At 42.7% G+C, this 27,582-nt stretch overlaps 2 protein-coding genes across 14 annotated transcripts in view; one reads left to right on the top strand and one right to left on the bottom strand.

Annotated features, from left to right (window-relative positions):
• LOC124174877 (E3 ubiquitin-protein ligase MYCBP2) overlaps nt 1–27,582 on the top strand; it is a 164,307-nt gene that overhangs the window by 120,245 nt on the left and 16,480 nt on the right. The window lies entirely within an intron of this gene.
• LOC124174882 lies at nt 7,521–27,550 on the bottom strand. Of its 7 annotated transcripts, none has more exons than XM_046554475.1 (4): nt 27,403–27,550; nt 11,184–11,603; nt 10,595–10,887; nt 7,521–10,511 (listed from the first exon to the last, which is right to left on the bottom strand). In XM_046554475.1, exons 2-4 carry the CDS (start codon nt 11,508–11,510, stop codon nt 8,804–8,806), a joined length of 2,328 nt encoding a protein of 775 aa, XP_046410431.1. In that variant the 5' UTR covers nt 11,511–11,603; nt 27,403–27,550; the 3' UTR covers nt 7,521–8,803. The 7 variants fall into 7 exon arrangements, with proteins under 7 accessions (XP_046410431.1, XP_046410425.1, XP_046410428.1 ...); XM_046554469.1 differs by having other exon boundaries at nt 26,205–27,550; XM_046554472.1 differs by lacking the exon at nt 27,403–27,550 and adding an exon at nt 18,714–18,737.

Here is a 27,582-nt window from a genome sequence, read left to right on the forward strand (position 1 = left end):
CCGTGACACGTGAAATTATCTACTCCGTTTGAATCCCACACGACTCTGGAGTGACTTATTTCAAGCCATGGCTCGATGCAGAAAATCCCTGGTTAAGTTTGTTCGGAATTTTGTTGTTATAATGTGATAAATTACCCTTCGTCTGACTTTTAATTTGCTCTTCGTTCGTACAGACAGTTGACTCGCAATTTTATCCACGTAACTGTATACCTGTATATGTATATGTTTGAAAGTTAACAAGAGTCGTCTGGAAACTTGAATATGAAATTTCCGAAAAGCATCTCTCGGTTCGAGGTATTAAACGCGTCTAAAATTCTTTAAAAAGTACCCTTTTGAACTCTCTATTTTATTCCCCGCGTAAGCCAGGAACGTTGTACGACGCCGGTAGCCAAAAATCGTCACTGTCGTGCTCTTTCTTACCGACATCGTTAACCCCCGCAACTAGGCAACCGGATACACGTCCGTGTTTGCAGGGTTGCGTATCGTAGAATTTTTCCCTGCGTTTACAGTCAATCTTCTAACAACAATTCAATCATACACATTCAAAATGGAATTGTTTCTGTTTAACTTATGTACCAATTTCTTCCAACCAGTAATCGAACCGTGGTTCAGAATACAGCAGTGATTTTTTGGCGACGCAGCTGACGAAGATCGAGCAACACAGAGAAATCAGTGTAAAATTCGCTTTCACGTAACTTCGGGATTGGAAGAACAGCCCCCCCCACCCCTCCATTTTTTTTCTCGGTCCCCCGTGACTCGAAACGCACGATCCCAAAGGTATATTAATCACGTGATCTCTCGCACCCTGATTTATGGTCGGCAGCGTTATCAGACGAACCAGAAACTGTGTGCAAGTGTGTGTTTCTAATCGTCGAGATTGAGACGCGTCGAATTTCGCGCTGCGGATTCAGCCGGTTATAAAATCCGGTTGAATTGTTTCCAAGGTCGTTAGGTTGGCAAACTGGCTTCTGCGTCTTGACGTATTTTTTTTTTTTTGTTTTTTTTCCTTCCTTTTTCTTTCAATTCTTGTTAACTTTCAACCCGTTCGTCGTACCCTGAGCTTTTTAATTAACGCAGCAATTTCTTACACGTCTGGCCTGTCTATTTCACCTCTGGGATTCGAGCCGGGGAAATTGGAGGAGCCGAACCTACCTCAAGGATTTTTCTTTCACGCGGTGTAATCAGTACGGACCTTGAACGAGTCGTTTGCCTTTGAAAAACGACACGTCTCATTACGGCGTTTAGATCTGACGTTCCCCGAGTCGGTCGCTGTCTATTTAATCTCTTGAAATCGTCTCCTAACCTTCGTCGTCTATAAACCTTGACAATGGGATCTAAACATTCTGTAGAATCTACCACGCAGATTCTAACGTAAGTGGTAGAAAAATAACACCCATCTTATAACCCCTATCGCTTTTCGTCTCTAGTTCCACACTCGAAGATTCCATTGTCGTTGGCTTCTTCAGGTCTTTACAAACGCATGCACAAGTGTTATGTAATAAGGTTCTTCTCCTCCTTCATCTCGATTTCGAATCCGAAACGAAATACATATCGTTTTTCATTTCTTCCCCCCTGCGCTCATTCTTAGTTTCTCATTCCAAAAGGACTCGGCTCATTTACGTCCGGGACTTTTTTTTTCATCTCGTTGACACACGATGTGACCCCTCTTACACTTTCGTCTGCTGCAACAGTAGTTACGTCCTTCTTGAGATATTGAATGAAATTTTTCTTCTCCTTTTTTTTTCACATTTGTCGTACGCTCTATGAGACGGGAAGTCTGGCGCAAGTTTTTTTTTTTTTTTTACCTCATGGACGCGTTCAATGTTGGGCAGTGAAATAAGTCAGTATCTTTAATTGTTACACTGAAATATGCAGTGCATAAAAGTTTTTGACAAGAGAGAAAGGAACAAGAAGGAAAGCAAATGAATCTCTTGAAATTCTGACGTCAAGTCAAGTTATCCGAGCGGGGTTGAAATATCGTCGTTTAGTCGGTTAATCAGGACTGAAATTCCAGCGAGATCCTTGCTGAGCTTGTCCTTTGTTTGACAATGATCGATGCGTCCGCGTGTAGAATCGGTATAGTCGGTGATACCTTTACCTTTGTCAATGTTGGGAAAAGAAGGAAGTAATTATACACAGGGGAGAGTGGAAAGAAGGGAAGGTTGAGCAACGGAAGTTTGGAGGGGTGGTTTTGCGTAAGGTAGGTATAAGACGAGGCCAAAGAAGTTATACGGCACTTGGGAGTTCTTTGAAAGGGACGAACGCACCGGAACCCGCATGAAAATCCTTCGAATATCCTGAATAGTTTTTCAAGATCCGTTCGCACAGCCTGTAATAGGTATATGTATATATACCAAGTTTTAGGGGTCGGGGTGAGAAACCTGTGAGAAAATTCTCCGCCTCCGTCGAGCAACACGTGTTACCGAGGAAATTCTCCTCCCCTCGATTTCCTCTCAAGTATCGGACGGTAAAATGATTCCCGGTGAGTACGAACACCACGAAAACACAATCGTGATAAAAATCCGGAACTTCGAGACCCTTCGAACGACCGATTTTCTTGCCGCCCGGTTACCTTCGACCCCTCCCCCGTTTTCCTTCACGAAAATTTCACCGGCTGATGGTGAAAGGTGATTAAGGTCACGCCTCCGGATGATCCGTCCATTGTGGAAATGGATCTAGGAAACGCGAGGACGCGGGTATAATCTGCCGACGACAAGATCCAGGAGCTAATGGTGGTTATTGTAGCCGCACTAACGGCCAGGAGTGTTCGACGGAAGTGGAGTGAGTCAGACAATTTGGCAAATCGCTCCAAACCACTCCAGGCCTGATATTCTGCCCTACATATTATGGCGTAATTCCTGCACCGTAAGCAGGCACGGACATCGACGATGTGAGAGGAATGAGAATGCGAGAAATGGATCGTTGAACGTGCATCGTCGATGATCCTCTCTTCTCATCGGTAAGTCGAAGCTGAAAGATCCTCAATTGTAATTTGAATCGTTTCCAACTTGGCGAGAGACTCGCTGAGAGCTTTTGACACTCTTGGGGTATGGTTTCTGCACAGAGTGGGTTCGGCTTTTCGATATGCCCGTTTCATCTCGGGCATGCAGCTAAAGGATTGAGTCAGTCGCGTGCTTGCGGGCGTAGACGCGACTTTGACTACTAGCTATAAATACCGGACGGTATATTTAGCGTTCAATGGAGATCCAGACTCCGGAGAAGCCTTGGGTCAAAAAGCAAATGCGGCTACGTCTACCGGTCTCGGACCGATTTCAACCCGTCTAATCGGCTGGACAGAATTTTTACCATCGCTTTTTTATCCACTGTTGCAACGTAATCGACGCGATTTTCTCCGACGGGTTTCCTAACGAACCCTATGTATCCACGTTACAAGCCACCCCCGTCATCTGATATCCATTTGTCAGTGGAACGTGAGGGTCGTTTTGTCGAAGGATGAGGGGGAAAGGTTGAAGGGATTAGGTCGACTTTGACAATGACAAGTATATCGTTCCTTCATTTTCTTTTCTTTTTTTCCCCATTCCCGGTCCCGTTCCTTTGATACGATTTACTTCATCGGATCGAGGCCTGGCCATATTCGAGTTCGGGTTATATTATGCGAGTCCATTTCCGTCCGTGGTAAAGCTTTTCTAATGGTGTTTGGCTGAGCTGGTCTTCTTTGTGCTATGCTTTAAACCCTTCTTTTGTCAACCATCGTATCATACACTGAACCCGGACCACTTGATTTAGAAACGGAATCGTTGGATGCGCGTGCATTATGCCTGTAACGCCAAAGTGCAGGCACGGCTGCAGAGAGCAAACGTTGAGTCAGTTTTTTATAAAAACTTTTCATTCCTTCAAGATTATTATCACATAAATTGAAAAGATTATACCTAAAGGTATATGTATAAAGGTAACAACTGACTGTCGGGTGGGTAAAATTTTTTCACTTCCGTTCAACGGCGGTGTATACAAACTGTAAAAACTGTTCGTTAATCTTGTGCTTTTTTCACTCCGCGCCGCGAGATAAGACTGAAACAGAGATTAGGGTCTCAGATTGGGACCCGATCCAAATCCATTTTCTACCCTGAACACGAATAGGAAACTTCAGAGTTTCGATACGGTCTGTTTATTGCCTTGGTCAATCTTAGATCGGATAGTTTTTCTCGTCTTTTTCTTCTTCCTTCCTTCTCGAAACTCCATTAGCCTCCATGAATGAAGTCCTGAAACGGGTTAATCGAGGTTTAGGTTCGTAATTTCGATCGAGCGGCGGTACGGTGGACGTCTGATCGTGCGACTTGGAACATTTCATTGCAATTGCAGCAGTTAAAGTACAAACACACAACCGGTAGCGGACTCCTGTCTGTATTGTGGTTATGGAAGTACATCGTACAAACTGAGGGGGGGGGGGGGGGGAGGAGGAGGGGGATAGAGAGACGGAGAATGTAAAGAGCAAGCCCGACTAACATCCTGTTGGCTTGTTCCACAGTTTTTCTTGCTACAAAGAGAACAGCAGTGATGCCGAACTCGGTCGCGAGATATATCTAGTGATAACATGTGACTCATCACCGAGTTCAACAGACTTCCATTTCCATTTCCATTTCTCGATGATCGCATATTCAGGTCTTGGCAAACGAACCGATAATCTGATCATCGACTATACCGATATTCCACTTCCCCTGCATGCCCTGAAATTTTGAATGGTGAATGAAGAGCTTTTGCGCTCGATGAAAAAATTGGAATAATTTATCACATCAATGAACGGGGAGAATTGACCCTCGCCTTTTATCGCTACAACGATGATTTACTCTGTTAATGCTGGTTTATTTGTTGCCTGCCAGCTTGCGCCGTTCGTCTTTAACATCGCTCCGCTTCTGCCTGACGTTCTTTATCGAATTATTATACCCGCATATATCGCACACTTGTTTACGAGATAAGAGGCCTCGTTCTTTTTCACCTTTCATCGACTCCTTTCACAACGATGAAGAAATTATTCACCACCGTTAAGTCACGTTATCTCATCCATATTGGATTTGAATCCAATCCCTGTACGTACAAAGATTTTAAACGATATCTCCGTACTTTCGGAACGATCGATACCAGGTTCGTAAAACTCGTAACGAAGCTCTCTAGTGTCGAAGAAAATAGGTACGTACGACAGGCCAATCGGATGTTATCCTTCCTTTTTTCATTTCCTGAAACGTTCGGTCCAAACTAAAACCACCATTTCCTAGGTTAATCACGAACGGAAGTAGCTTATCTCATACGGCAATGTCGGCACGCGGCACACGTGTCAAGTGACGTCACTTCAAGTTCCCATTACACAGAAGGCATTATAAGCTGTAACGCGTCGTTGCACATACGTGAAATTCAGCAGCGGTGTAGCTTCATCGCCACTAATCATTGGAGCAATCATCTCATCAGCCGAACGTGTATATTCGTTCGTTCTGTACTCGCTGGGCGAGATGCTCAAGTCACTGTCCTCTTTCACTCAAAGAGTCGCATCACCGATGTGCAGTGACAGCTACTCAAACAACAATTTAACAATATACTCGCCGATTAACCAAACTGTAAAGGATAGATTTAAATATTTTTACACGGGCTCGACATTCGCTCTGCAATGAGAGGCAATTATAGGTTTCAGGACCTCAGGAGTCTGCGGAAAAAGGATACGTTCAATATCCCGGCTGCGAAGGTCTTCCGTATATCTGTTCGTTGGATCTACTCAACTCGGGTTAAAAATAGAAGGGAAGCCTTCTTATGAATGTAAATAAAGAGACCCTCTGTTACGAATTGAGGGGTGCAGTGCAGCTTTGGGTGTTGTCGTGACGTTATCGTAATTTCTTAATTTTCATCACATTTCACTTTTTCCAATTTCAAAAACATGATGATCTCGGAAATGGCTCGATTAAAAAAATCTACAGCTTACACGATGTTACAAAGAAACGATGGGTATGAAAAATTGCCATATCTCGTTTAATTTGAACTTCCGGTTTTGCCGGAAATCAATCGATTTTCAATATTTTACCGAGAAATCCATACTTGCTTCTCCGTAATATTTTTTCTAAATAAACGATTAGGGTTTTCCAAGTTTATATATTTATTTGCAAATACAAAAAAAGGATTTATAAATTTTTTCTTTTTCAGAATTTATTTTCTATTCTCCCGTTCCTTCATCCCTCCGCGATGTTACGGATGGAATGTGCCTCGGGTATCATTGTTTGCTCGTTGAATATGAGATGAGGAAAAAACAGGCTGCGCTGAAAGAAATCCGAGAAGCTTGCGTTGTCGGATTGTATTCCGAAACTTGAATCCTCGGCAAGGTGTAAATTGTCAACCATTATACCGATGTCCTTTGCTTACGCACGTGGATAATTAGTCACCGCCACGTGCAAATACGGCTGGCTCCAATTATAAACCGCGGATCGGGTCGCGTTTTTTCTGAATTTCTTACGCTGCACGGTAAGAACCGCATCATTCAGAGTGAATAATGCCAGATGCGTAGAAACAGATTGTGTGATCTGAGAAGCGGGAAAACGTCTTGTCACGTACCAGTGCTAACATTCTCATAGTCTGCTCACAGGATTCGGTTTAGTCACGAATTACCCGCTAATTACCGCAATTACGACTCAAACTGTCTTCAACTATCCGAGACTAAACGTTCCATCGGATTCAATTGTTCTTTGAAAGCACCACGCGAGGTTGGAGGGGGGAGCTTTTCGATTTTTGGACTTTAACCGCCGATTCAAACATCGAACGAACGTCAAAGCGGGTTCGGGAGAAAGTCGTTGAGATATTCTTGATCTTGGGTGCAGTTAGCTGCGAGAGTCGGTGGCTTGCAGAGGTCTTCGTGTGAGCTATTTGGTGAAGAATGCGATGCGAGCAAATCGAGAGAACGCGATGCAAGGAGGCGAAGAAACTGAGGTCTGGATCGCAGCTGTTCCTTATAACGAACAACTCTCTAGACTCTCTCGTTGTTCCGTTACACCGGACCCTTTCAACTCGAGTTTTAAGGTCGAATTTTTTCCCTACTTATCGTTAAATTACCGCGGTATCGCGGCGTTTTGCAATCACCGCGAGACTTGGGCACGACCGATGATTATATACGACGGGAAATGGAAAAAACTTGAAGGTAAACACAGACGTCACTCGCACCCGACCCAGAACAATGGAAACACGTTGACTCGGGTCGTGTTCTTTGAGTTCTTTTACAAACCGGAACTTGGTTAACGAATTAGGATAGAGGCGGCGGGGGAATTTTTCGGCGACCCTCGCCCGACCCTAGATGAACAAGCAAACAATATTTTCTAAAAACGGATCTCTCGCAGGGCGGTGAAAATCTTTCCGAGTACACGTGTTGTACAAATAATTCTATCGAAGTACGACGGATTCGGAATTCCTCTTTGCAGGACTGCCGGAATTAGTTTTTTATACGGTGTAAAGGGGCGTGTTATGCCTATTTTTAAATACAGATAGAATTTAATTGAACAAAAATGAAATGGGGTTTTATTACACCTTGAACATTTCGTTTGAAAAATTGGGAAATTTTTATATTTCACTTTAATACCTGAAGAAGCAAATTTATCGATTATTACACGTTGGTACAATTACACATACGTATATATATATATATATATATATATATATTACAGTCATCGTATACGCTATTAATTGAATTATATAAAAAGTATTCACTCCCACGATATATGCGTTTCCGCTACACATCCTTCGTTGCTTTGCATACGCCATGTTTTATACGCAGTCACAAAGTGATATCAAACAACACAGATACTCATTTCGCATACATTATATTTGTATATGTAGATATATTTATATTTATATTTTACCGTATATTAATAGTGAATAATTTATCTACATTACGTCGGAATTACAGCAACAATGGCGGTCTCGCATTCATTTCAAAAACGAACTTTTCAAAACTATTATTACTGATTGCATTTTACGGTATTCTACTCAGTTCCTTGTTAAAAATGCGATCAAGTTTCTTTTTTTTTTTTTTTAAAGAAAAAAGTAAACAACGTATTCGAAATTCAGGCATATTTTACGCTTCCTTCCAGAGGGCATTTCGCGTCTTACCCTCGATCGTGTCTCACCCGTGAATCGTGATATTTTCAGCTAGCCAGCGTCGAAATAACTCACGTGCAAGCACGTGCGGCATAATACTGTACACTCTAAAACGCACGAGTCCGATCTCTTCACATGTGACTTTAACCAGAGACACGCGGACCGGTAATTGAATAAAACGACACGCTGCCGCCGTTCTCAACAATTATTTAATAACCATCACGATTCGTTGGTTTCTTTACAATTTTCCCAAATATTCCTACAGTCTACAATATCATACGAAGGAAAAAGTAATTCTCATACAAACTTAAACCTTAAATAAATCAATTTTTTAACACCTCGTTGTTTCATCTCCACGCATAAAGTTCATGCTCACTGTATATTTTTTCGAATTTCGAAATTCGACCAATCCAAACGAGACTACTATTTGAGTCTTACTCATCTATTTACCGAGCCGTGATACACGCAACGTAATATTTACAGATCAGCTATGAATATTTTCAAAGAACTTGAGTAGAGACGCAAAATCATATAATAATAATATTAATAATAATAACGATAAGTGATAGTCGAACATATATGAGATACGTTGTACCTATAAATACGTAATACGCTAATAGTAATGATATTGAAGTCTTCCTCTTGTTATGATACGTATATATTAAATAATAACGATCGATATATATGTATATCACAGATTAATTTATGGTTGACGGAAGTTTTACGAAATGGTGATCGGCGTCGTCTCCGTATCACCAGGCTTCGTTGGCAAAGGTCTGTTGGCCATTTTACTAGATGGCCTCGAGTTCGTGTGAGTATTCGGCTCCGAGAGTTCCGAGTAAAGGTGAGCCGCCGCGTCCGAGGGTTCGGCGTACTCGCAGAGCAACGGAGCCGCGGGCCTTTTCTGGGGACTCTTCGACGACGTACCGAGAATGCTCTCGCCGAGGGCCTTGAGGAAGCTCAGAGGTCGAGTCTGGCTCTTGGCGGGATCCCTGAAGCCGTTCTTCTGCCCCTCGTTTCCGGTACCACCAATTTCCGGCGGCAGAGGCTGCTGGGCCCGACCGACAAGTCCAGCCAAAACTGGTTGGGACAGTCGGCTCGTACTGGGTACCGTTTCGTCTCCCAGAAGCTCGGCGTAGAGGTGATTCTGGTCGCTCAATTTACTGTCCCGAGGCTCGGCGTACTCCACGATTTGGGACCGAGGCCCCACGGGGGTCGGGAGAAGCTTGTCCAGGGAGGGAACTCGCGTACCGACGCTCGTCGAGGGCCTCAAGGCCGAGCCGCGAGCCCGGGGTCTCACTACAAGGTCGTGGTAGACCGCCGGAGTCTCGCGGTTGTCGTTGTTGTTGTTGTTGCAACTCTCCTCGACCTTGATCAGGTCGTAGAGGTGCTCGATCATGTCTCTGGCCTCGCTGTAGTCATCCGGATCGTTGAGTCGCTCCCTGAGCTCCCTGAGGTAATCCTCGGTCAGTTCTTCGGGCAGTGTTTGGGTCGCCTTGTTCTCCGTGTATGCGTAGGCGTCCTCGGCTTGGTCATCAGGCGCCGTTTCCACGGCCAGGACTCTAGCTTCCGGCCGCAGACCCGCGTACTCGTTAACGCTCATCCGAGATATCGACCTCGCCGATGTTGCAGCGGCCATTCCGTTGCTCGGCGACATCCACGAGGCCAGACCGGAGAAAGGACCCGACGTCAACTTCGGACAGACGCCTCGCCGCCGGACGTAGAACAGACCGAACATCGCCAGCACCGCCATCACGCAGAGACCAGCTGCCGAGCATATCATCACTATTATCCGTTTCTCTCGTTCCAGCTGCTTGGGGTCGCTCATTTCAACGTCGAAGTAACCCTTCGGCTTTGGGTAACCGTGCGGACCGACGTTCGGCGGACTTACGCTAGGCTCAGGCTTCGTAGCAGGGTCCTTGCAGTTTATGTGGTGCTCACTCGCCGCGCATATTATGCTCGTGAAGTTGCTCATCAACAGCCGGCCCTGCGGCACCTTGAAGCACCGACCTAGAACCTCGTCTATCTCGCAGTAGCTCGTGGCCATCACCGCTACCACGGAACCGTTTGTTCCGGCTAGATTTTTCATCCATTTTTCAAGATTGCAGCTGCACGGCTCTGCAAAGTAGTTACCGCTTATCGTCGTTCGGCGAAGACTCTGAGTCTGTGCCGCGAACCTCAGAGAACCAGGTTCCGCTGTCACTATGTGGTTCTCGGTGAACAGGAACTCAGTCTGCGTTTTAACGTTCTCTGACATCTTCACCGATATCGATTCGTTCTGAATACTCCGGAATAGGTTCTGGTGGATCGCTATGTGGTTCCATTGGTTGAGCGATATCGCCCGGTGCGCGATTTCCTGAAACTCGTTGTTGTTCAGAGTCACCGTTGCCGCGACCACGTTTATGGCACCTGTCTCCATGTCATTCACTCTGAAAATTCAATGGTTGGTTTAGATTTGGATCGTGATGATTTTATCACAGACGCTTCGATAGGAAACAAACGGTCCTCTTACCTTGAGTATTGAATTGTGAAATTTGTGACTGGTGCCAGAAGCGCACCGGTTTTTATTTGCGCAACGCTCACGTCGACGAATTCTAGATTGTCGATCAGAGTTCGACCGTTAAAAGCACCCGACTCGATTGTCCCGATAGTAGCGTTGCTTATCGCCACTTTCAGTATCTTCATGGCGCTAAACGTGTCCTTGCGAATCACCGATGTCTCGAGATTGTCCATGCGCACCTCCATGACTGTCGAGGGAAACGCCATCGTTGGTAACTCGTCTATTTTTACACTCTGGAACAATATCTGGAAGGAGAGGAAAAACACTTGGTCATCAACATCTTGAACCGGTTAAATCTTTGCACGGTGAATAAGATGGAGGGTTAACACCGCGGTTGAAAATAAAGTAAAAGATCCGTATCCCGAGCCATTATCACATGGCCGTGTGCGTTTGTCTGTCAACGAGTGAAATTTTTAGAAGGTAGCCGCTTTCCTTTTTCTTTCAACATCGGGGATCACAATCTGACCTGGCTCAACCTCGGCTTCTAATTACAGTCAAAAATAAAACGATGACAATCATAAGAGAGGAGATCGTGACTGACCTGGGTCGCCGGTCCATGACGTCCTGGCTGAGGCGTGTCGAACTTGAAGGCGTTGGTGGACAGCTCCAAGTCGAGGACATCCTTGATGGTGATCTTCAGTAGCCATAAAAAAACGTTTGGCTTTATCTTTACGGTTTTGCACCGAGCTATAGAGACACTCAGTGGTTTCAGCGAGTTCTTGAACGCGTGACTCTCCAGCAGTACCGTGTCGCACTCCGATACTTCGAATAGAGTGTTCGGGGCGCTTAAATTATTGAACGCCTGGCTCTTCGCTACCACGTTGTAAACCCCCGAGACGTGCACTCTACGCAGTTGAACACCTCCCATAAATGCACCTGCTTGTATCTTCAGCTCTCGACACCGGGATATTTCCACTTCGATCGCTTCCTCCGGCACCGAACCTTCCACCAGCTCCACATCCTGGAACAACGAAACCATAGTTTCATGTTTTGTTGATACAAACGTTACAATTGTTCGTGCTCGTGAAATTTCATCAACATCAATGGTGGTTTTATTCACCCACTTTCTGTGTTCACCCACAGTAGTGGGACTTTCATAATCGCTCAATCATTGCTATCGTCGAATTCATTTTCATTAAAAGACTTTTGAACACTGAAACGCAGCAGGAAAAACTTCGTGGTTTAAACAATTATGGCTAACAAAAGTGGTCTAAAAAGCTTTGTCTTCAAAGCCTACGCAGAGAATGCATATCCGTGCAGGTTATCCTGTTTTTTTACGTTTTGTTGGCACCACTTATGCTGATGAGCCGACATTTATGCAAATGTGCTTGAGTAACTCTATTTGGAGCCGAGTTTATAAACGGAAACGCTCAGAAATATAGAGCTTATGCACCGCGTGCAGAATGGTCGGGGGTGGCTGTTATGCCCAGGATTAGACATAACAACGTTGCTGAAGATCATTGGAAGCATTTCTTTTATAGAGTCGTAGCGTTTTTAACCTTTAGCTGGCACCTTGGGGTTCTTCGTGACCTAAGAGTTTTTAACCTTTAGCCGTCTCTTTTATTATCTGGTATAATATTGCTGATAACCTTGGGGTCAATTGAAATTAATAATTATTGTTGCGACCTTGTTTATCTCGTAAAAGACGCTTAAGTGTATACCAACAAAAAAAGAAAAATTCAAGTAATAATATTGAATTGCTTCGTTACAGCAAGCAATTTTCGGTTGGGGTTTTCAACGACTCCAAGGTGCCAGCAATGTTATATCAGATAAACGTGCCGGCTAAAGGTTAATAGATTGAACAGGGATAAAGTATACCTGCAATCCTTTTTCTTCTGCGCTCTGTTTACCAGTCAGAGCAACCATACTGTACCTATAACCCGACAGATGCTCATATAGGATATATTTGTGCGCTGGGTGAAGAAGAAGTAAACGTAGAGGCGACGTTTTACTTGTGAAAAATGAAAATAAAAATCCATCGAGCTTCCTGTTTTAACTAAGATGGCGACAGGCTAGCCAAGGCTCAAGACTGAAAGGGACAGGTTAATAATAACAGTCGCTATATTCCAGTCTGAGACGTCGAGGAATTTCACTCTCGGAACCTTCAATTCAGTTCATTTTATTCTTTCTACCTTTTTTCCTCCGTTTGTACGAAGAGCACTGAACTATAATTAATTAGCCGAATGATTGATTGCTTTATTCATTCGTCCTTAATTCATTCGTTTAAGAGTCTCATTAAACTTTTCACAATTATTTTTCTACTTCCTTGTGCATTATCGATCCCTTCGCACAGACACGAGTTTAACATCCTCCGAATTTTCTGCCTGCAAGTCGAAACCCAAAGTCTACAAGCTGTCCGGAATTTGGCTCTCTGGCGAAATCTTGTCGAACACGCGTGTTTCGCTGTTACCCAATTTAGCATCACTGGTCGTATAATTAGTTCTTTGTGTAGCTGTGCGTAATTCATTGTTCACCTCCAAGGTTACGTGCCTGCGGTGCAGCTACCGTCTATTTTGCCCTATTTCACGGTTTAGAAAACCTAGTTATTTCCACTACAGTCCGACGAACATAATCAACTCATTCTCTATGATTCACACGTACAGCATATACGTGACAATGTACATGATTACTTTCTTATCACGCTCTGACACGGCATACAGTTTGGTAAACCTGTTTATTTCCACTACATTCTGACGAATAATTAGCTCGTAATATCTATGATTCACATGTACAACATAGGTATAGTATAAGTGATAATGTTCATGGTTATGATGTAAAGATTCGTATGGCGGAGCATTTGTAAGTGTGCTAGAAGGTGAAACAACTGCCATTTAAAACTACATGGAATTGACTAAAATTAAACGAATAGCTGCTGTAGCATGGGTATGGTAGCGGTTTAGCTGTCGTGCTTTTTTTCTTGAAATAAACAGAAGGAGGGGAAACGAGGCTTCGAGACGTTTAGAGGGTGACTTGGAAATCCATTATCACAATAATCAAAACGTGCACGTCATAACTTTCTCTCGAGGAAAACAAGAAGAAGAAACTGGCGCGGATGTTGTCGGTTATTCGTATTAAGATCCTGCTGCTGCAAAGTAGTGGATAAATCGTTACAATTTCACGGCAATCGTGATGAAAACGGAGAAGATTTTCTATATACAGTTAATGAAAAAAGGAAACCGCCCAACGCCACGCGACGATACAGTAGCCTTTGACCGAACAAACGCCAAAGCGCTATCGCGATGACGTGCGGCTAATTCCGATAATGGAATGGAATGAAATGGAATGGAATATAGGAAGCGTCAGGATATTAGCTTAGGCATAAAGCTACACGAGCCGACTTGAAAGATAGCAATCGGTCTACCCGTATCAAACATTTCCTGCTTAGTTCCCGAATCCAGAGTGTGACAAAGTCGTATAATCCAACAGGACTTGTCAGGGCAGTGTATTCTTTCCGAATGCCGAAGGCTACTCTTCCATTATGCGTTGGCTCTGAGGTCATGATCTGAAACGTGGCTAGGTCTTTGAAACATGTATGAGTTCATTTTCGAGCTCTACCACTCTCCGTATCTCGAGTCTTTGCGAACGCTGCGGACTTTGTCCTGATCGATCTGAAAATACGATGACAACGATCTTGACTTTAACGAAACTCGTTGCCGCGTTGTTGTTCCTGGTACCGAGCATTTATATTTTCAATTCATCGGACCTGGTCGACTTTCGATCAGAATTTATTTGGAACTCGACCACAGCTATGGTAGTTTCTTTACCAATTACTGGGATGAGGTACGTGGAAGGAACTGAGATTATACCGCGTTTTCAACAAACGTCAAGAAACTTTTACCGCATTTACTGATCTCGAATAAAAGCTATTCAGGGTCGTAAAAAGTAGGCGGAAGAAAGTTGAAAGCATAAGTACGAGGGAGGGTTTTGCTTTTCTTTTACGGTACTGACTCGAGACGAGTTTCTTCTCTGTTTCTTCTTCACCGGTACCTCTAGTGAATTCCAAAGTTTTGCGGAATTTAAAATGCCGCGATGACTCCCTCCGTCCGACCGAAAAATCTAACGGTAGACGTTATCGCCTTTCGTGTCTATTTTTACCACGGCGTGCGTTCAACGTAACAGTGAACCCACGTGACAGACTCAGAAACGCAGAGACAGCCTCTTGTGTCACAGTGAGGTGGGAGAAGAGGGTAATTAATCGGTTTATTTTCAACCAAGTTTATCCGTGATTTGTCGAGCTCGCTTTTTACCACCCCTTGGGCATAATGACATCGCTTTATATTTCCCTGAACCTGGATTCTTAGACGTGGATGAACAATAAATGAATCGTTACCCTTCCAATTGTAAAACCCCCGATACTCTACTCGCATTGGCAGTGTATTCGATTCACCGCACAGGAAAAGCTTTTGACGAAGCAGCGGAGTAGAAGTGTATTCGCGACGTAATTCAACCTCGAAGTATTGAGTCGTGGCATGTACGGCCTACTCAACTCACATGACCAAATCCAGAAAAGTTCAAATAAAGAAATCTGCGATAAGATGAGTACGAGCACAACGAGTGTTTACTCGCTCTGTTGACACTCGAACAATCCATTACGCAAGCCGGTACACGTTATGCCCGAGTGTATATTCTTCTGCTGTGTACTCTGAACGTATATACGAACTATGGCAACGTAATTTATGGCTGACAGTTGAAACCGCACTACAAGATCACCTTGAAACGCTGCCGGCTTCCAAGTACCGGTCAACATCAAAATAAACACTCCTCGGACACGTGCGTCAAGGTGAACCATGTATGATACTCATCCAGCGTGAGTCTCATCTGCGTGGAGAATTTTCCTGGAGAGATAGCTAAGCCACTTCGTTGATCGGCACCAAGGAACGGTCAAAGGTCTAAAGATTTCTTCGAGGTATTTTCATCGGCGGCAGGTCGACGCTTGGTCTAAATTTAAGTTCATTCATTTTTTTCGGAGGGATACATGCCTGCCCACCTACTCTTCTCCGGAGAGGGAACCAAGAGAGAACCAAGAGCGAGAGAGAGTGGATAGTAAAAGTGTTCCTTTAACGCCGCCGAGGTCCATGGACGTACTGCAGTTACGCCGTGACTAACGGAAAACGTCACGTGGCGTGAGTCAGTTGGACGTTTTGCCAGCTAAAAGTTACCCTCAGCTATTTCTGTGTCAACACACAAAGAAGAGCGAGAGCGACTCACGCGACGAGAGCATAAGTAACGAGTATATGGAGTATGTATTCCTTGGGAAGGGAGAGAAGCCTCCTCATCCCTTCTGTCTTTGCTTGCTTGCTTCCTTCCTTCGTTCCTTCGTTCGTTCGGCAACGACCGGCATTAACCCTCCACCCCATGGACCAAATTTAGCGAAAAGCACACCTCTGGAACGCTAAATCTTTTTGCGCAAAGATCCGTCCTGACTAGTACCGACTCTCAAAAACTACTCGGGATAATAGATGCGGGAAAATCTTGTTCTGACCGTGAAATCTACTCGGATCTTTTGGTCTCTCTCTCTATCTTGGCACACGTCCATCGCGAATGCTGTTTGTACGTGGCTCTTGGTCAACGGGATAATTCTTGACGCGCCTCGTAGTCTTTGAAAATTACCGAGGCGTCGAATGACCGGCGTAATTTAGCCGCCACTCACAACGTCTGATATTCGATACTTATCTTGTAGTTTCTAACGAAGCAGACATTTTTTCCGCCAATCGAAGCTCGGCAATAGTTTGTTTTACGTAGAGGATAGAATAGATTTTCTTCTCTTCGTTCACCGGTTGTTAAAGTGTCTTCGTCAGCTTTGGCAATTGTACAAAATAGAGAAAATTAAACTTGACTTACGAAAGCATCTATTGGAAGCCAGGATTTCGAATAAAAACCAAGCAATCGTGCCACATCCAGTTTCAATTCCATTATTCAATGTTTTTCAAAGACTGCACATTATCAGTACAGCTGATTTCAGCAGTGAGTCTGTTTTTCTCAAGTAGCACCGTCTATAGTGATACCGAGTACAATACCGGAGAGAACAGTCAATTTTATTGTTTTCCTTGTCCATTTTTCGTTTCACTGAAGTAAATTGATCGTCACATTTTACGGCATAGCCTTATCTGCTTCGAAACGAGTCATAAACTGAGCAGAGTAAACCAAAGAAAGAAAATAGAACATCTCTTTAATTTTACTTCCAGTACGGCTTGCGTGTAGCTTAAGGAGTCTCCGCGTGGACGAGAAGCTACACAATGAAGCGGTGCCTAATCTAGGGCTGTTAAAATACAGACATTAACCAGATTATGGTCATATTTCGTAGGTGGATGAAGGGACGCTACGTGGAACTGAAGCCAACGTAACAGCGACTAGCGGTTATGAATGTACAACAAATAATCACACGCCAGTTTGCTCTTGGAATATGTTCAACAAACGTCTAACGCCGCAGACCTTCAGCCAAGGTCACCTTTTCTCACAACTCGTCCAATATTAGCCGTCAGGGTTCTTTTTCCGTTTGTCGAAAGATGCCTAGTCCAAATCGTATTAGAACAAGTGTCTAGAAATTTCATACTCGCGAACGAATAATTTGAATCACAATGGAGAAGAATTTCTTCCATTCCCGTCTTACACGAGCTGCTCGACGACCACCCTCGATTCAAGGGATTATAATATTTCCTCTTTACACTTGAGCCGCTACCACGAAGGCCGAGGGCTTCTTTCCCCAAGAATTCACCTTCTCTCTACGGGGGTCCGTCATGATCCCTGTCTACAAAGGCTGTTGCGTGTCGCGGAGAATTCATCCGTCTGGCCTGACTCGACCGGGCGGAAGAAGTCAAGTAAGACGAGATTAAATATATGGAAGGGAAAAAGTGCTACCCAGACTGACGTGGCCACGAGAGGTTTCTCGCATATATGTGAACCGAACACATTGGTTTGGCTGAACTTACGCGGTCACCCGCGTCCATTGATTGACATCGATTACGTATGAAGGATATCTCTTGGAGCTGCTACACGGTGAGTTGTTGAAGAACTTGCTTAACAGCTGGCGAAGGTTGCGACATGTATGTGTAGTATGCACGTTACATTGAACTGGGTCACATGCCGCCACCTAGTCTTAGTTCACTCGGTGCGTCTGTCTGACATCAGAGGGGGGACGGGAACGAAAAATGGCTACCGGAATCGCATTACGTATTTAAAACCTTCTCCAGATAGCTTTTAAATTGGGAGGGACTTGGAAGGAACTACCGAACACGAACGAATGAACGCGGACGTTCGACTATCCCCTCGGTTAATATTATTATACCAGTAGTAGAAGAAATGCGCCTAGTAGACTACAACGTTGGGGTTTAAAAATAGTATCTGGTCGTTCTAGTTCCTACACTTCACGCGTGTGTACATCTATCTGCGTATGCACGTATGTATGTCTTCAAGATGAAACAAGAAGAGGTAGAAACGTGTGGAGATACGAAAAAAGAAGAAGAAATCACGCCCGCGATACCAAAACTCATTCCCTTCGGTGTTCTCTAGATCGTGGAGTCAAACCACGAGAACTTGACTCGAAGTTACAACTGGACCCGCAAGAACAGGCAAAGCGATGCTACGTTCTTTGCTCGAAATTAATACTTGTGTGGCAATAAACTTTATACCTACAGGTTGATACTTGACACTATTTCTATGATCAATTCGAACAATGGCTGTATTAAACGCTCGTCTTGTATTCGACGTACATCGTTCTATGTGACGATTTTCATCGCACAGTTATCGCGAACGGAGTAATCGAATATGGAATGACTGGCTCCAACCCGGCTTTTCTCCCGCCATTGTAGAAATCCCGTTGCGTCACACTTTATCCTTTATTTGAAAAGTTGTTTCACTTCAGAAATTGCGTCGCATAGCAGCTGAAATGAAATTGTTTTGAAATAATTCTGTTTTCTGTAGAAGAATTTCTGGAATGCGCGTGTAAATATGCATGCGCGTGTCATCAACTTCTTATCGCGGACGAGTCAAACCGAGAGTGGTGCGATTGAGATACGCGTATAGACAATGACCTATAAGTATCTATTTAAACATATTTGCCAGCTCTGTAAACCTGTGCCATTAGCCTGAGCCAGCGATTCTGGTTTCTCATAATCAGCTTTTCTGCTTCGACTTGTGTCTTATTTACTCGGCCCTCTTATCTCGCGTTACACGCATAAATGGCGCGTATTCTTGCACAAAGCACGTCCGAGGACACATCGTTGCTCGAAAGGCTGTTCCTCTCAGTGTCTCCGTCTGTTTTTCCTTCTCTCTCTTTCTCTCTCTCTCTGCCCCCCTCCGCCAGAGTTTGATGAGCTGGTCCTGACCCAGTGCACAAAAAATACGAACGTAACGTTGCCAGATCTTCGTACACTGTACACGCACTTTGGAAGCCAACTTATCGGCGCATAACCTCCAAACCTGAAACGTAATGAAGATTAGTCGCTGATATAGTTGAACGGCAAACGTGCGGAGTAAGGCAACGATTTTTCAGTCATGACCATCGCTGAAAACGACCATCAGTTGTTGTAATAATCTGAGGAGGAAATGGGTCCGAAGCCCGGTTATCTATAACCTGTCAATCCATCTATAGTGGAAGCAATTACTCTTGGCTCCTGTATGGCTTCTCAGCTTAATGCATAATGGCACTGTTTTTTTAAATCCTAGCCGAGGATTAGTTTATGATTCATCTTTCTATATTCACCTTTACCGAACACCACATGGACGGGAAATAATGCTGTAACTCGTATTTTACTATCGGGCACACCTTTCTCTCCGACAATGAGATAGTTCGCGAGCGTTGAGAATCGTCGGTGGGAACATGGTGTTCGTCGAAGGCTACTTTACACACAGTATAATACGCGAGACCATAGAAGAACGAGAACTGGGAGGAATTGATCGATAGAAGAAGAAGAAGGTGCACGGCGATCGCTGGAGAGTTGAGGTGAATGCCCGATCAATTTATCGTATATATCAGTATAACGTACGCGTTGGTAGGTAGGTAGGTATACGTTACGTAAAATTCTAGGCAAAGGCACAACTGCCACACTGTCGTTTGCGTCGTCGAGGAGTTTTGCTCCAGCTGGCACTTGAACAAATATGGGTAATAGCAGTCAGCCAGCCAGATAGTCGGAGAGGCAACCAAGCAGCCGCATCATACAGCAGCCTTCGACTTATTCTCGTTTCTATCGTTTCCGTAACGGGAACGAAACGCATCGTCGAGACTCGGTCGTTCAACTGATCAACCCTGTATTTCATCTTTAATACAGAGGCTGAAACGACTTCCCAGAAGATTATCTACGACATTTGCTTGGGGGGTCAAGAAAGAAAAAAACGGTTTTCAATTTATACAACAACGGTTTAACGGACTTTGATCGGTTTTCGTTTGCTGGTATTGTTTCACAATCATAGGATGCGTATGATCCAACCGCTATCGCGACTCTCGTCCTTTCCTGTTAAAAAATTTTATCTCGACTGGAAATGCCTGGGGTTTGTTTTCTCGTCAAACGCGATAAACTTAACGCGACGTGGCAGCGTTTCCGTCTTGGTCTACGAATACACACGGAATGAATCTACCCTCTATTGACCTTTGACACTTGACAAGGTCATTTGGTTATTGTATCCCAAGACGAGGATGATGTGGGCGCTGCTTTATACCGGCAAACATAAAACCGAGTCTTTATTACATTTAAGGACCATTGAACGTGATCCTCGTCTTCGTCTGCTTAAACTCCAGCGAATTAAGGAGGATACCTATAACGTCGAATCTCTCGTTTGAGACTCTGAGACAATTTTATACCTCTCTCTCTCTCTCTCTCTCTTCTCGGGTGCATTTAGCTATATTACTTCCGGTGTTCAAGTGTGTACTCGGAACAACAAAAACGCCTAACGCTCCGATCGCCCCTCAGTGAATTAAATTTCCATATTCATTATGCATTGTGCCACTACGTGAAGGAATTTCCAGGGTATGGTCTAATTCTGACGGAAGTTTGTTCGGAATTTAGGGGCGAGAGAGCCGCGTGTGACCGTCTAACTAGTCTGCTCGCGGCTCTAACCGAACTCAAAGAGAGAGAGAGAGAGCACATGATGTTTCAACATTTGAACCCAGTGTGGCGGGTCAACTCGCGAGAGGTCAGTCGGTAATTTAGTTAATTAGAATACAACGTACAGATAGCATGCAATTCGTTAAGTGCTCTGCCGCTGGTTGACCATAATAATCCACCAGCTTCGCCGAGCTCGTGGTAAACGACAAATGTAGTCGCAGGACAGAGTGAAAGGCAATATCAATTACAGTTGGACACGTGTAAAACTGTGTACCTACTTTGAATCTTACACCAAGAGGGATTTGATATTCGACTTTGATCCAGCGTTTTCTGCGTAGTATCGATGTACGAAATCGATACGTTTATATTTAGTGTCTAGTACCACTCCCCAAGATCCATGTAACTACCGTACGAGGTTGAAGTTAGTAACGTTAATGTAACGAACGTCAGGGAACAAATCATTACCGTGCAGTTTCCGAATGACTTCCCAGTAGTCGGCTTTCAAAATAATGATTATATTTTGTCTTTTATCATAGTTTATCAAGTTTCAGATGTCGATTCTAAAGGTCCGAAGTAACGAGTTCTCCTGAACATGGATTGTTAGAGCAACGTTACTAACTTCATCCTCATTGTAACCATTTCGAATTATAGTATAGGAGAAAGCGTGGAGATACGATGGGTACTTATGATGTAAATTAATTGCCTCAATTTCGCTTCGGTAATTGGTGACATGAACCAGTCGCGAATGAAGGAGTACTAGAAGAAGAAAAAGAAGAAGAAGAACGGAGATGAAGCAGTCACCGAATGGACCAACTTCAGTCCCCTTCTCTCTTCTACTTTTGTCCTTTTTTTTTTTTTTATCCCGGAAGAGCGGAGTCGCCGATTGATAATAAATCGAGCTTATCTCGCTCAACTCAAACCAGGGATTTCAGTCGGGCTTTGCTGTACACACGAGAAACAATCATTCCGTATCCAAGCGGTAGCCAGTCTCGAGTCCAGAGTATCAAAGTTTCGATTTTATCTCTTTCTCCGAGAGACAATTGTCGGTCGGCTTAGCCGAAAGCCGGTCGTTCGAACGGATCCTGGAAACGCGTTCCTTTCTCTCTCTCTTTCTCTTTCTCAGTCTCCCTTTCTTTGCTCTCGAGTGGTGTGATATGTGGTAAATAACTTTCGGCCTTGTTTCTCTCTCTTTATTTCTCTCTCTCTCTCTCTCTCTCTCCTCTATCGTCGTCGCGACCTCCAAAGGCTCGAAGAAACTCTCGTTGAACGGACACTCGAGCTCCGACACAAATGCACCAACTATTCACACTGGTATAACATAACCCGCATGTCCCAGACGACTGTCCCTCCTCTCCAATGAACGGGCAGAGCCTCGTCGTCGGCTCGAGACTCATTCAAGTCTCGTTGAAAGAATCTATTGTGAATAAATTGACTCTGAAGCTCTCGATCGTTCTTGCCTACACAATCGCACACACGAGCTTTTGAAACAATCCCTCGGCTCAATGAGACCAAATAAGTTACTGAATGAGCCCCGACCATGCGACAATAACTCGTTACTACACCTATACCAACCAACCCGAGATTCCCAGCGTCCTGCGTATCGCGTCGTCTTTCACTCCTTATTCAGATTTAAAGAATACTTTCTGTTTTCTTGAAGATAATTTTATCCTCGGATAACATTGAAATTATTTACTTAATAATCGAGAAGCGAAGGAAACTTTATTTCAACGTGGCGGTGAAGATACATTAAGAAATTCGGAACGGCATCTTTTAACGAGCTGACCCCTTTGACCGGAAGTTGTTATATTCGGCGGAAGAACCTGGCTGTCTAACAACACCGAACGTTGCGTGCAGGCCATGAGGTATACATACGAAATTTATGTTACATGCCTAGGCGTGGGGCTTTCTTCAAGCAAGTGACAATAAGTCGACGGAGACATTTTTCACGCGGATAAAAATTCACTCCGTAATTGTTATTTTTCACTAAAAATTGCACTGTAAACGATAAGTTTGAAGCTTGTATAATGTATCACGTCGATATTTAAATGGACGGATGATCCGTCGACGTGTGAACACAGATCCAGAGACGACGTGCGGGTTGCGTTGCGTCGAATCACTGAATCATTGACTATAGGATTTGATTAGGAAGTCTCGGCTGTATTATAACTGTGAACCGGAAGTATTAAGTCACTGAACCGCGCGTCGATTTTGCGACGTTTTTACTGTATCATAAATAGAGTGATGCGAGTAAACGACAATAATAATTATACGAAGTCAGAAAAAGTTTCGGAAATCGCGAATTTTGACGAGACTGAAGTTAGCAACGTTAATCCTTACTTCGTATCCTCAGGTTTGTCTGAAATTTAGCTAGTAAATTATGACAAATAAGAAAGTGTTTATGTATTCTGAAAAGCCAATTCCTTGAAAATCGGTGAAAATAAAATTGTACAAAGATTTATTTCGCCATTTTTCGTTACGTTAACGTTACTAACTTCGTATTTGCGCAATTTGCGGATACGAAATTGGAGATAATAAAATGACGAGGGTTCGATTGGTTTTTAAATCTTCGTTTACACAACTCCGAAGCACACGCCTGTAAGTGCACCGGTGTTTAGATCCTGGATGCACTCTTCATTCAAAATGCATCGCGTTTAAGAATCTCATGCACGTATCACTGCTAACCGTATACCTGCGGTGGATGAAATATGGAAAGATTTATCGTGAGAGATGTTCCTGCGTTTGCTGAAGCCGCGGCTGCATATTTTCCAAAGAGATTATAATCAGGGCGTCACGCTGCCGTCACCGTGAATGATCGTCGAGACTTGTAGGAAGAAAAAATACGGTGGAAACAGGAAATACAAAATATTTATATCGCCAATTTTGTTCTTCTTTATTGCCTTCTTTAATCAGGGCCTGGATAAATAAGTATTTAAAATTAGATGATACGCCCGTGTAATGTAGGCCTGAAAAACTTAAAAATGATAAAAAAAAAAAAAATGTGGAAAATAGCAACTGCGTTTAAAAAGTATTAATTAAAAAAAAAAAAATCTATACTTGCATATTAATCCAGGCCCTAATTATAATGATTCGAGATTTGTGATCTTTAGTTGTATTGAATCTGGTTGACGGTACGAAATTGGAATGATCAGTGCCACGGAGATACATTCTAAGTTCTCAATCCTTCACGTCCTTGTGAAAGTTTCTCTGCGTATAAGTAAAACAAGCATTGCTCAAGAACCGAAACAGCTCCTTTTTATCCCTTCTTTTTCTTTCCCCCGTATGTATAATTGTCGGCAACTTCTTTAAACCTGTTCTTCTTAGCATTGAATATACCGATTGTTTGATTTCTCCTATTGCGATGAGGTGAATTTTAGTAAAACTTACAATTAAGACGCGAGATATATTGAAAGAGAGAGGAAGATTTTTACGAGATTAACTCGTAACGTTAACGTAACGATTTATTTTTCCGAATATAATCGTTATCGCGCAGTTACAGGATAATTGTCCGAATTCAGATTTTTACTAAACTGAACTCCTTCAAAGTCGTTAAAAAAATTTCAAAACCAGTGAATCTTTTGTTAAACAATTCGCTACGTTAACGTTACTAATTTCAATCTGGTGGATTTCAAGACGAATAAGTTGTACGCTTGGGAAAGGCGGTGCATGGTATAAAATGCTGACTCTTGTTTTGCGCGTTATTTATATCGGGTGAGTCGTCTTTTGCCACAAGGATATCGCGTGCCTAAAGGTAAAAGGGCATATCCCTACATGTTAGTAGGGATTTATGCTGAAAGGGCGTACAAAAAAATTTTTTTTTGCCAATCGGTTCAAAATCGTCTGAAACGCAAATATCTGTAAAAAAAATTTTTTTGGCATCCTAATGCTAAAAGGGCGTATCTCAAGACATACGCCCTTTCACCTTTTAGAAAAATAATACTTAAAAGTAAAAGGGCGCATAAAGAAAAATTCTCATTTTGATACTAAATGTTGAAAAATAGTTTCACGAAACATGCACTAAAAAAAAATTTTTTTTATACCTAAGAAATTTTTCCTTATGGATAAAAAAATGATAAAAATAATAAAAAAATGATTCTTGGGATTAGAATATGGAAGTTTTTTAACTATAAGAATATAGTTTTCTGACTGTCAACATTATAATTTATATAATAATTTTTCATGTTTTTAAGTTCTACAACTATTTTTGAAATAAAAAACATTAGAACAATCACGCGTACTTTAACGTTTTTTGAATATATTTTCGGTTTTAACTTTGAAAAAGTGTACAGTTAAAGGCGTACACTCTCACGACCACAGAAAGTTTTGCGTTTTTTTTTTTTTTTTTTCATATTTTGACTGTCAAAAAAAAAAAAAATTATACGCCCTTTTACCTTTAGATTGCCAAAATTCCGAATTCTTAAAGGTGAAAGGGCGTATAATTAAAGACATACGCCCTTTCACCTTTGGAATTTTTTTTTTTGATTTTAAGCTTAGAATATATCAACCACTTGATTGGCAATAAAAAAAAAAATTATACGCCCTTTTACTTTTGCAAAGGTAAAAGGGCACATGGATTGGGATGCGCCCTTTTACCTTTAGTCACGCGATATATCTACGCCCGGACTCTCAGGGTTCACCGGATTTTGCGTTTGCATCCGTGATCATACGCGGGAAAATCGAGTCGGTGATCATCGATGCGCAACCTGATGCAGCAAGTGGAACGCACGTTATAAACTACCTGTCCGTCCGCTATCCAATCCTACCTGAGCCCTGCCCTGACTTTCGGTCTCCAACCGACACAGAATTTTATTACTCGATCTTTTTGTGTTAAGAATAATTTCTATGCTAATTATACTGGTATTGATATCGCGATGTAATTTCGATATACATATCAGGTTCGTTTTGACCCTGGGAATGAAATTCTATGAGAGACTGTTGGGAAGGATTTTTTCCATCCCACTTTCTTTTTTTCATCAACGTTGCTAGAAGTATTTCGATCGATGAGAAATAACGTATGAAAAATCGATTTTTAAAGACCTTTGAAAATCGTATTTATTTCCCAGTCGATTTATCGCCGTACAGATAATCGCGTTGGTTTTTCAAATTCGTATAAAAAAACAAATAAATAAATAAAACTACGAACACGAGCGACATTTTTCGGTTACCAGTATTAAAAGTATAATTTCAGCCACCGCTTGTTGTTTGAAACTGTATAAAAGCAGCGAAAGCTTTTTTGTAAGATCCAGTTTATTTACAACTTATACGTACGCGATTTTGCAAATTGTTATTAACACGTATGCAGAAGGGAGGGGAAAACGTTGAGGGATAATTAGGTAATTGGGTTGCACATTGACGGTTACGGGTCGTTGAACCGCGTCTCTTTATAGCTCTTAAAATATGACGTCACGTAGTGCAGGCTGGATTTTACGTTTAAACAAAAATAATATGTGCGCAATGGCGGGTCGTGAATTGACAGACGACTAATAGAGGTAAAGAAAATGAAAATGAAAAACAAAAAGACACACCTTGTCGCTGCTGAAAACGCACTTCACGTTAATCCATTTTTTCACAACTACGGTGCAGTTGCAGCCGTCAATTGCGCATATTCCGACAGTCGGTGCGTTTTGGCAATTGGCATTTTTTGGATTATTTATCACGAACAATATAACCGCGAATGCGACGATTCGACGAAACCACTTTATTCCACGATTATTATCATTATTACAGGCACAGAGAGATTTTCTTCCATCACTGATCATTTTTACGATTTACGATGAAAAAATTATTCCGAACAAGGAGGAGAAATACACCCGCACTCACTACACTGCGGCTGATACGTGTGTTTGATAGATTGATTTTTATTTCACACACACACGCACACACGCACACACGCACCCACAGGTATGCAAAATATTTCGGGCACTCAAACTGTCGAACTTGTTCGATAGCTCTCCACCTCTTTCCGCACTTTTTCAGTAATCACTGCGAGCATTTTATTTTTAAATTCGATTCCTTCGGGGTTTTTTGTTTTTTTTTTTACATTCAAATAAGAAAATCTTCACGCCGTGGTTTTCAAATCGCACACATCGCTTAATTGCTGGTTAATCGATTATTAGAAATAAAACACTTGGACGATTTATTCGAGTTTAAAAAAAAAGAAGAAAAAAAAAAAAAATTTCAGCGGACGGTTTTCGTTTTTTTTTTTTTCAATCAGCGACGTAACTTTTCACACACATTTCTTTTCAAAACTATCATCACATCTCGGTATTAATTGTGTATGATATTTAATCCCATAAAATATCGATTCATTTCTTCATTACTCGTTATGGCAATTCAAATCCACACGCGCAACTTCTCATTACACAGATACGTGAAAATCCTGCGAGTCCTCGGTTTTGTTCACATTTTTCTTTCTTTTTTTTATCCTCGCTCTCATTCCTCGATGATCAGTTAATTGATAAAATACATCGATTAAATAAATCCAGATTATCGTCGTCGGAACACATGGCGAACAATATCAGCGGCTGTGTTTCAATTCGCGATTTTTGTACCGATCGGCAAAATAACCTTTCGCACTGCCGTGTAAATTATATCGCATACAGGATAAGGCTTATATCGAGCGATGACGATGACGATGACGATGCTTTTACGGTGAAAAGATGAAAAGATTTGAAAGAAGAATGAAAAGAAAGTTGAAATTAAAAATAAATGAATTGAACAGACGTCGACCCGCGATGTTGCGAAATTGTTTTTTTCTTTCTTGAATTTTTTTACTTTTTTTTTCCCCCTCCGTTTCTACAAAAATCACGCTTATTCCGCGATCTTTTCTCAAAACTCACGGCTCGGCTATCGGTGAAACACGCGTCGCGATAGCCGGATTGTAACTGGTGAGAAATCGAGTTG

Source organism: Neodiprion fabricii, chromosome 2, assembly GCF_021155785.1.
Source record: "Neodiprion fabricii isolate iyNeoFabr1 chromosome 2, iyNeoFabr1.1, whole genome shotgun sequence".
Taxonomy (NCBI): Eukaryota; Metazoa; Arthropoda; class Insecta; order Hymenoptera; family Diprionidae; genus Neodiprion; species Neodiprion fabricii.